We start from the raw sequence: 11469 nt of genomic DNA on the forward strand, positions 1-11469 counted from the left end.
CTGAAACTCCACTCTCCATCTCCGTCGACAATCAGACTCTGGACTGTGTCAACACCTTTACATACCTTGGATCCGCAATCTCCAGTGACTTGTCACTCGACACAGAACGTGCCACCCGTCTTGCGAGAGCCGCCACAGTGATGGCCAGGCTGTCCAAAAGAGTACGGTCGAACAACCAGCTATCCACGCGCACTAAACTCCAGGTCTACTAAGCCTGTGTCATTAGCACACTGATGTATGGCAGCGAGGCCTGGACCACCTACAGCAGACATGAGAAACAGCTAAACAGCTTCGCCGCATCCTGGGAATCTCATGGCAGGACAAAGTTCCCAACATGGAAGTCCTGGATCGTGCTCACTCCACCAGCCTGTTCACCATGCTCAGCCAACGCCGCCTCAGATGGCTTGGCCATGTCCACAGGATGGACCCCAGCCGGCTCCTCAGAGCTGTCCTGTACGGCGAATTGTCAACAGGCTCCAGACCCCTTGGTCGCACCCGACTGCGTTTCAAGGACGTGTGTAAACGTGACATGAAACAGGCAGGCATCGACCACAACAACTGGGAGGAAGCTGCAAAAGATCGCAACGTTTGGAGGCAGACTGTTGCTACAGGACCCCGCCTTGCCGAGGAGAAGCACATCTTCTTGTTGCAAGTGAGGAGACAAAAGTGTAAACTGCGTGACACGGGACCTGCTCCTGTGTCAGAACCCTCCACATACGTCTGCACCAACTGCACCAGAGACTGTCACTCCAGAGTGGGGCTGTACAGCCACAGCCGCCGCTGCAAGAAAGAATGAACTCCCCCAGGCGCAACCCATCGTCACTACTCAGTGGCCTAGTGGTTAGAGTGTCCGCCCTCAGATCGGTAGGTTGTGAGTTCAAACCCCGGCCGAGTCATACCAAAGACTATAAAAATGGGACCCATTGCCTCCCTGCTTGGCACTCAGCATCAACGGTTGGAATTGGGGGTTAAATCACCAAAATGATTCCCGGGCGCGGCCACTGCTGCTGCCCACTGCTCCCCTCACCTCCCAGGGGGTGATCAAGGGTGATGGGTCAAATGCAGAGAATAATTTCGCCACACCTAGTGTGTGTGTGACAATCATTGGTACTTTAACTTTAACTTTACTGACGGACGGATGCCTATATATATATAGTGTATACATAGTGAATAGATGGTGTATACATGGTGTATAAATAGTGTATAGATGGTGTATAGATGGTGTATGTACCTTGGTCCCAGCTCGTCCTCACACCTCCAGGTGAACTCTCCAAAGGTGTGGTAGCGCAGGTTGTAGTGGTAAAGCACTCGGTGCAGGGTGGGTGCACCCAAGTCCATCAGGGTGTTGTAGGCCGTCTGCTGCTCCTTACCACTGGTGTAGCCGTTGAACAAGTTGTAGATCTTGTCTGAGATCTCTGCAAACATCACACTACTTTAGCATCAATGCTAACATCACACTACTTTAGCATCAATGCTAACATCACACTACTTTAGCATCAATGCTAACATCACACTAGTTTAGCATCAATGCTAACATCACACTACTTTAGCATCAATGCTAACATCACACTACTTTAGCATCAATGCTAACATCACACTACTTTAGCATCAATGCTAACATCACACTACTTTAGCATCACTCACAATGCTAACATGCTCTATCATCAGGAAGTGTTAAAAGTATTGATATTTATAATCAATAAGTGTTCAAAGTGCTAACATGATGTATAATCAATAAGTGTTAAAAGTGCTAACATGATGTATAATCAATAAGTGTTAAAAGTGCTAACATGATATATAATCAATAAGTGTTCAAAGTGCTAACATGATGTATAATCAATAAGTGTTCAAAGTGCTAACATGATATATAATCAGTAAGTGTTCAAAGTGCTAACATGATATATAATCAATAAGTGTTCAAAGTGCTAACATGATATATAATCAGTAAGTGTTCAAAGTGCTAACATGATATATAATCAACAAGTGTTCAAAGTGCTAACATGATATATAATCAATAAGTGTTCAAGGTGCTAACATGATGTATAATCAATAAGTGTTAAAAGTGCTAACATGATGTATAATCAATAAGTGTTCAAAGTGCTAACATGATATATAATCAGTAAGTGTTCAAAGTGCTAACATGATATATAATCAATAAGTGTTCAAAGTGCTAACATGATATATAATCAGTAAGTGTTCAAAGTGCTAACATGATATATAATCAACAAGTGTTCAAAGTGCTAACATGATATATAATCAATAAGTGTTCAAGGTGCTAACATGATGTATAATCAATACGTGTTCAAAGTGCTAGCATGATATATAATCAATAAGTGTTCCTATTGGCCGTCAGACACCTGGGAGTATTGATTTCAAATCAATAAGTGTTGAAAGGGAGTATTGATCTATAATCAATAAGTGTTGAAAGGGAGTATTGATCTATAATCAATAAGTGTTAAAGGGAGTATTGATCTATAATCAATAAGTGTTGAAAGGTAGTATTGATCTATAATCAATAAGTGTTGAAAGGGAGTATTGATCTATAATCAATAAGTGTTAAAAGTGAGTATTGATCTTTAATCAATAAGTGTTAAAGGGAGTATTGATCTATAATCAATAAGTGTTAAAGGGAGTATTGATCTATAATCAATAAGTGTTGAAAGGGAGTATTGATCTATAATCAATAAGTGTTAAAGGGAGTATTGATTTATAATCAATAAGTGTTGAAAGGGAGTATTGATCTATAATCAATAAGTGATAAAGGTAGTATTGCTCTATAATCAATAAGTGTTAAAGGGAGTATTGATCCATAATCAATAAGTGTTGAAAGGGAGTATTGATCTATAATCAATAAGTGTTAAAGGGAGTATTGATCTATAATCAATAAGTGTTAAAGGGAGTATTGATCCATAATCAATAAGTGTTGAAAGGGAGTATTGATCTATAATCAATAAGTGTTAAAGGGAGTATTGATTTATAATCAATAAGTGTTGAAAGGGAGTATTGATCTATAATCAATAAGTGATAAAGGTAGTATTGCTCTATAATCAATAAGTGTTAAAGGGAGTATTGATCCATAATCAATAAGTGTTGAAAGGGAGTATTGATCTATAATCAATAAGTGTTAAAGGGAGTATTGATTTATAATCAATAAGTGTTGAAAGGGAGTATTGATCTATAATCAATAAGTGTTAAAGGGAGTATTGATCTATAATCAATAAGTGTTAAAGGGAGTATTGATCTATAATCAATAAGTGTTAAAGGGAGTATTGATCTATAATCAATAAGTGTTAAAGGGAGTATTGATCTATAATCAATAAGTGTTGAAGGTGCCTCACCTTGTGCCTTGACATCATCTACAGTTGGACATGGAGTCTTGATGGTCACCTCACTGGGACTGGACCTCCTCCCAGTGTTGTCTACTGCCCACAGCCTGAACCTACACAAGTTGTTATTACATTGTTATTACACATTGTCTACTGCCCACAGCCTGAACCTACACAAGTTGTTATTACATTGTTATTACACATTGTCTACTGCCCACAGCCTGAACCTACACAAGTTGTTATTACATTTTTATTACACATTGTCTACTGCCCACAGCCTGAACCTACACAAGTTGTTATTATATTGTTATTACACATTGTCTACTGCCCACAACCTGAACCTACACAAGTTGTTACTACACTGTTATTACATTGTTATTACACATTGGTTACTGCCCACAGCCTGAACCTACACCATTATTACATCATTACACATTATCTACTGCCCACAGCCTGAACCTACACAAGTTGTTATTACATTGTTATTACACATTGTCTACTGCCCACAGCCTGAACCTACACCATTATTACATCATTACACATTATCTACTGCCCACAGCCTGAACCTACACAAGTTGTTATTACACTGTTATTACACATTGTCTACTGCCCACAGCCTGAACCTACATCATTGTTATTACATTGTTATTACACATTGTCTACTGCCCACAGCCTGAACCTACACCATTATTACATCATTACACATTATCTACTGCCCACAGCCTGAACCTACACAAGTTGTTATTACACTGTTATTACACATTGTCTACTGCCCACAGCCTGAACCTACATCATTGTTATTACATTGTTATTACACATTGTCTACTGCCCACAGCCTGAACCTACACAAGTTGTTACTACACTGTTATTACATTGTTATTACACATTGTTTACTGCCCACAGCCTGAACCTACACCATTATTACATCATTACACATTATCTACTGCCCACAGCCTGAACCTACACAAGTTGTTATTACACTGTTATTACACATTGTCTACTGCCCACAGCCTGAACCTACATCATTGTTATTACACTGTTATTACACATTGTCTACTGCCCACAGCCTGAACCTACATCATTGTTATTACATTGTTATTACACATTGTCTACTGTCCACAGCCTGAACCTACAAAAGTTGATATCACACTGTTATTACACATTGTCTACTGCCCACAACCTGAACCTACACAAGTTGTTACTACACTGTTATTACACATTGTTTACTGCCCACAGCCTGAACCTACACCATTATTACATCATTACACATTATCTACTGCCCACAGCCTGAACCTACACAAGTTGTTATTACATTGTTATTACACATTGTTTACTGCCCACAGCCTGAACCTATACCATTGTTATTACACATTGTCTACTGCCCACAGCCTGAACCTACACCATTATTACATCATTACACATTATCTACTGCCCACAGCCTGAACCTACACAAGTTGTTATTACACTGTTATTACACATTGTCTACTGCCCACAGCCTGAACCTACATCATTGTTATTACATTGTTATTACACATTGTCTACTGCCCACAGCCTGAACCTACAACATTGTTATTACACTGTTATTACATATTGTCTACTGCCCACAGCCTGAACCTACAACATTGTTATTACACTGTTATTACATTGTTATTACACATTGTCTACTGCCCACAGCCTGAACCTACACCACTGTTATTACATTGTTATTACATATTGTCTACTGCCCACAGCCTGAACCTACACAAGTTGTTATTACACTGTTATTACACATTGTCTACTGCCCACAGCCTGAACCTACATCATTGTTATTACACTGTTATTACACATTGTCTATTGCCCACAGCCTGAACCTACAACATTGTTATTACACTGTTATTACATATTGTCTACTGCCCACAGCCTGAACCTACAACATTGTTATTACACTGTTATTACATTGTTATTACACATTGTCTACTGCCCACAGCCTGAACCTACACCACTGTTATTACATTGTTATTACATATTGTCTACTGCCCACAGCCTGAACCTACACAAGTTGTTATTACACTGTTATTACATTGTTATTACACATTGTCTACTGCCCACAGCCTGAACCTACACACATTGTTATTACACTGTTATTACATTGTTATTACACATTGTTTACTGCCCACAGCCTGAACCTACACCATTGTTATTACATCATTACACATTATCTACTGCCCACAGCCTGAACCTACACAAGTTGTTATTACACATTTTCTACTGCCCACAGCCCGAACCTACACCATTGTTATTACACTGTTATTACACATTTTCTACTGCCCACAGCCTGAACCTACACAAGTTGTTATTACATTATTGTTATGACAGATTATAAAGTTGTCTTAGACCGTAGAGAAGACATGAAATATTATTATTACACATTATGAAGGACTCAGATTTCCCCCGCCCGGACGCAGGTGACCGGGGGAGCCAGGCCCCGATGGCAAGCGCCGGGTGGCCGGGCCTGTGACCATGGGTGGACAGCCCGAAGAGGCAACGTGGGTCCCCCCTCCAATGGGCTCACCACCCATAGCAGGGGCCATAGAGGTCGGGTGTAATGTGAGCTGGGCAGAAGCCCAATTCAGGGCACTTGGCGGTCCGATCCTCGGCTACAGAAGCTAGCTCTTGGGACGTGGAATGTCACCTCGCTGGGGGGGAAGGAGCCTGAGCTAGTGCGCGAGGTAGAGAAGTTCCGACTAGATATAATCGGACTCACTTCGACGCACAGCAAGGGTTCTGGAACCAGTTCTCTCCAGAGGGGCTGGACTCTCTTCCACTCTGGCGTTGCCAGCAGTGAGAAGCGACGGGCTGGGGTGGCAATTCTTGTTGCCCCCCGGCTCAAAGCCTGCACGTTGGAGTTCAACCCGGTGGACGAGAGGGTAGCTTCCCTCCGCCTTCGGGTGGGGGGACGGGTCCTGACTGTTGTTTGCGCTTACGCGCCAAACGGCAGCTCAGAGTACCCACCCTTTTTGGATTCACTCGAGGGAGTACTGGAAAGTGCTCCCCCGGGTGATTCCCTCGTTCTGCTGGGGGACTTCAACGCTCATGTTGGCAACGACAGTGAAACCTGGAGAGGTGTGATTGGGAAGAATGACTGCCCGGATCTGAACCCGAGTGGTGTTTTGTTATTGGACTTTTATGCTCATCACGGATTGTCCATAACAAACACCATTTTCAAACATAAGGGTGTCCATATGTGCACTTGGCACCAGGACACCCTAGGCTGCAGCTCCATGATCGACTTTGTAGTTGTGTCATCGGATTTGCGGTCTCATGTTTTGGACACTCGGGGGAAGAGAGGGGGCGGAGCTTTCTACCGATCACCACCTGGTGGTGGGTTAGTTGCGATGGTGGGGGAGGATGCCAGACAGGCAGGCCCAAACGCATTGTGAGGGTCTGCCTAGCAGAGTCTCCTGTCAGAGAGTTTCAATTCCCATCTCCGGAAGAACTTTGAACATGTCACGAGGGAGGCGCTGGACATTGAGTCCGAGTGGACCATGTTCCGTACCTCTATTGTCGAAGCGGCCGATTGGAGCTGTGGCCACAAGGTGGTTGGTGCCTGTCGTGGCGGTAATCCTAGAACCCGCTGGTGGACACCGGCGGTGAGGGATGCCGTCAAGCTGAAGAAAGAGTCCTATCGGGTTCTTTTGGCTCATAGGACTCCGGGGGCAGCGGACAGGTACCGACAGGCCAAGCGGTGTGCGGCTTCAGCGGTCGCGGAGGCAAAAATTCGGAGATGGGAGGAGTTTGGGGAAGCCATGGAAAACGACTTCCAGACGGCTTCGAAGTGATTCTGGACCACCATCCGCAGCCACAGGAAGGGGAAGCAGCGCAATGTCAACACCGTGTATGGTGAGGATGGTGTTCTGCTGAACTCGACAGCGGATGTTGTGGATCGGTGGAGGGAATACTTCGAAGACCTCCTCAATCCCACCAACACATCTTCCTATGAGGAAACAGTGCCTGGGGAATCTGTGGTGGGCTCTCCTATTTCTGGGGCTGAGGTTGCTGAGGTAGTTAAAAAGCTCCTCGGTGGCAAGGCCCCGGGGGTGGATGAGACCCACCCGGAGTTCCTTAAGGCTTTGGATGCTGTGGGGCTGTCTTGGTTGACAAGACTCTGCAACATCGCGTGGACATCGGGGGCAATACCTCTGGATTGACAGACCGGGTTTTTGGTTCCTCTCTTTAAGAAAGGGAACCGGAGGGTGTGTTCCAACAATCGTGGGATCACACTCCTCAGCCTTCCCGGTAAGGTCTATTCAGGTGTACTGGAGAGGAGGCTACGCCGGATAGTCCAACCCCGGATTCAGGAGGAACAGTGTGGTTTTCGTCCTTGTCGTGGAACTATGGACCAGCTCTATACTCTCGGCAGGGTCCTTGAGGGTGCATGGGAGTTTGCCCAACCAGTCTACATGTGTTTTGTGGACTTGGAGAAGGCATTGGACCGTGTCCCTCGGGAAGTCCTGTGGGGAGTGCTCAGAGAGTATGGGGTATCGGACTGTCTGATTGTGGCGGCCCGCTCCCTGTATGATCAGTGTCAGAGCTTGGTTCGCATTGCCGGCAGTAAGTCGGACACGTTTCCAGTGAGGGTTGGACTCCGCCAAGGCTGCCCTTTGTCACCCATTCTGTTCTGAACTTTTATGGACAGAATTTCTAGGCGCAGTCAAGGCGTTGAGGGGATCCGGTTTGGTGGCTGCAGGATTAGGTCTCTGCTTTTTGCAGATGATGTGGTCCTGATGGCTTCATCTGGCCAGGATCTTCAGCTCTCACTGGATCGGTTCGCAGCCGAGTGTGAAGCGACTGGGATGAGAATCAGCACCTCCTGGTCCGAGTCCATGGTTCTCGCCCGGAAAAGGGTGGAGTGCCATCTCCGGGTTGGGGAGGAGATCTTGCCCCAAGTGGAGGAGTTCAAGTACATCGGAGTCTTGTTCACGAGTGAGGGAAGAGTGGATGGTGAGATGGACAGGCGGATCGGTGCGGCGTCTTCAGTAATGCGGACGCTGTATCGATCCGTTGTGGTGAAGAAGGAGCTGAGCCGGAAGGCAAAGCTCTCAATTTAGCGGTCGATCTACGTTCCCATCCTCACCTATGGTCATGAGCTTTGGGTTATGACCGAAAGGACAAGATCACGGGTACAAGCAGCCGAAATTAGTTTCCTCCGCCGGGTGGTGGGTCTCTCCCTTAGAGATAGGGTGAGAAGCTCTGTCATCCGGGGGGAGCTCAAAGTAAAGCCGCTGCTCCTCCACATGGAGAGGAGCCAGATGAGGTGGTTCGGGCATCTGGTCAGGATGCCACCCGAGCGCCTCGCTCGGGAGGTGTTTAGGGCACATCCGACCGGCAGGAGGCCACGGGGAAGACCCAGGACACGTTGGGAAGACTATGTCTCCCGGCTGGCCTGGGAACGCCTCGGGATCCCCCGGGAGGAGCTGGACCAAGTGGCTGGGGAGAGGGAAGTCTGGGCTTCCCTGCTTAGGCTGCTGCCCCCGCGACCCGACCTCGGATAAGCGGAGGAAAATGGATGGATGGATTACACATTATGAAGTTGTCTAAGACCATGTAGAAGACATTAAATATAATTATTATACATTATGAAGTTGTCTAAGACACTAAACATTCCATGTAATGACATGAAAACAAAACAACTTTCATTTTGAACGTGTGTGTGACGTCACTGCTGAAGTCACATGACGTTCATGTGCAGCAACAGCGACACTCAGTGGCTGACACCTGCACTACAACCTCCTGCTGATGGCACAATATTACTCCATCCATCCATCCATCTTCTTCCGCTTATCCGAGGTCGGGTCGCGGGGGCAGCAGCCTAAGCAGGGAAGACCAGACTTCCCTCTCCCCAGCCACTTGGTCCAGCTCCTCCCGGGGGATCCCGAGGCGTTCCCAGGCCAGCCGGGAGACATAGTCTTCCCAACGTGTCCTGGGTCTTCCCCGTGGCCTCCTACCGGTCGGACGTGCCCGAAACACCTTCCTAGGGAGGCGTTCGGGTGGCATCCTGACCAGATGCCCGAACCACCTCATCTGGCTCCTCTCCATGTGGAGGAGCAGCGGCTTTACTTTGAGCTCCACCCGAATGACAGAGCTTCTCACCCTATCTCTAAGGGAGAGACCCGCCACCCGGCGGAGGAAACTCATTTCGGCCGCTTGTACCCGTGATCTTGTCCTTTCGGTCATGACCCAAAGCTCATGACCATAGGTGAGGATGGGAACGTAGATCGACCGGTAAATCGAGAGCTTTGCCTTCCGGCTCAGCTCCTTCTTCACCACAACGGATCGATACAGCGTCCGCATTACTGAAGATGCCGCACCGATCCGCCTGTCGATCTCACGATCCACTCTTCCCTCACTCGTGAACAAGACTCCGAGGTACTTGAACTCCTCCACTTGGGGCAAGATCTCCTCCCCAACCCGGAGATGGCACTCCACCCTTTTCCGGGCGAGAACCATGGACTCGGACTTGGAGGTGCTGATTCCCATCCCAGTCGCTTCACACTCGGCTGCGAACCGATCCAGTGAGAGCTGAAGATCTTGGCCGGAGGAAGCCATCAGGACCACATCATCTGCAAATAGCAGAGACCTAATCCTGCAGCCACCAAACCAGATCCCCTCAACGCCCTGACTGCGCCTAGAAATTCTGTCCATAAAGGTTATGAACAGAATGGGTGACAAAGGGCAGCCTTGGCGGAGTCCAACCCTCACTGGAAACGTGTCCGACTTACTGCCGGCAATGCGGACCAAGCTCTGGCACTGATTATATAGGGAGCGGACTGCCACAATAAGACAGTCCGATACCCCATACTCTCTGAGCACTCCCCACAGGTCGAATGCCTTCTCCAAGTCCACAAAACACATGTAGACTGGTTGGGCAAACTCCCATGCACCCTCAAGGACCCTGCCCAGAGTATAGAGCTGGTCCACAGTTCCACGACCAGGACGAAAACCACACTGTTCCTCCTGAATCCGAGGTTGGACTATCCGGCGTAGCCTCCTCTCCAGTACACCTGAATAGACCTTACCGGGAAGGCTGAGGAGTGTGATCCCACGATAGTTAGAACACACCCTCCGGTTCCCCTTCTTAAAGAGAGGAACCACCACCCCGGTCTGCCAATCCAGAGGTACCGCCCCCGATCAATATTAGTCATGCACACACTTTTGGACACAATGTCAATAAAGACATGATTTGGAAACCACCAACTATGCTAATTATTATCAATATTATTGTTGTTGTTGTTGTTAAGAGATATTTGACCACGGAAAGAGTTGTGTCTATTAAAGGATGAAGTCTTCGTTCATGTACTGAACATACAGTACATACTATTGTCCGTACAGTACATACTAATGTATGTACAGTACATACTACTGTCCGTACAGTACATACTAATGTATGTACAGTACATACTACTGAACGTACAGTGCATACTAATGTATGTACAGTACATACTACTGAACGTACAGTACATACTAATGTATGTACAGTACATACTAATGTATGTACAGTACATACTACTGTCCATACAGTACATACTAATGTATGTACAGTACATACTACTGTCCGTACAGTGCATACTAATGTATGTACAGTACATACTACTGAACGTACAGTGCATACTAATGTATGTACAGTACATACTACTGAACGTACAGTACATACTAATGTATGTACAGTACATACTACTGAACGTACAGTACATACTAATGTATGTACAGTACATACTACTGAACGTACAGTGCATAGTACTACTGTACATGTTTGCGTCAACATATTTCTGTCACAAATACAAATATTACACTATTTTCCTCTCCAGCTGGTCCATTTTTAAACATGTTTTTTTCCTTCTTTTTCTGGTGGGTGTTCATTTTTACAAACACAAACTTCCTGCAACATGCATTTTCTTGCCCGTGGATCATTGATCTTACATGTAGGTGGTGTCGGGCTCCAGGCAGCGCACCATCATGGTGACGGAGGAGGACGTCAGGTTGGGAATGTCCGCCAACATGACGCAGGGAGACCTGCCACCCGACCAGATGTCATCCACGAAGCTCAGGACACTTTCTGTAGCACACATGGCAAGTAGTGGATTACTTCTGCTTTCTCAGTACTTGG

At 46.1% G+C, this 11469-nt stretch overlaps 1 protein-coding gene across 4 annotated transcripts in view; it reads right to left on the minus strand.

Annotated features, from left to right (window-relative positions):
• astn1 (astrotactin 1) overlaps positions 1 to 11469 on the minus strand; it is a 178875-nt gene that overhangs the window by 3464 nt on the left and 163942 nt on the right. For 3 of the 4 annotated variants that reach the window (XM_072912140.1, XM_072912142.1, XM_072912141.1), the window contains exons 21-23: positions 11283 to 11418; positions 3339 to 3439; positions 1232 to 1415 (exon numbers count right to left, since the gene is read on the minus strand). In XM_072912140.1, the coding sequence (XP_072768241.1) occupies positions 1232 to 1415; positions 3339 to 3439; positions 11283 to 11418 (421 nt within the window). Of the gene's footprint in view, positions 1 to 1231; positions 1416 to 3338; positions 3440 to 5521; positions 5647 to 11282; positions 11419 to 11469 lie in introns of those variants that run through there. The other variant, XM_072912143.1, reaches the window with a different exon arrangement.

This window comes from Nerophis lumbriciformis, linkage group LG33 (assembly GCF_033978685.3).
Source record: "Nerophis lumbriciformis linkage group LG33, RoL_Nlum_v2.1, whole genome shotgun sequence".
Classification (NCBI taxonomy): domain Eukaryota; kingdom Metazoa; phylum Chordata; class Actinopteri; order Syngnathiformes; family Syngnathidae; genus Nerophis; species Nerophis lumbriciformis.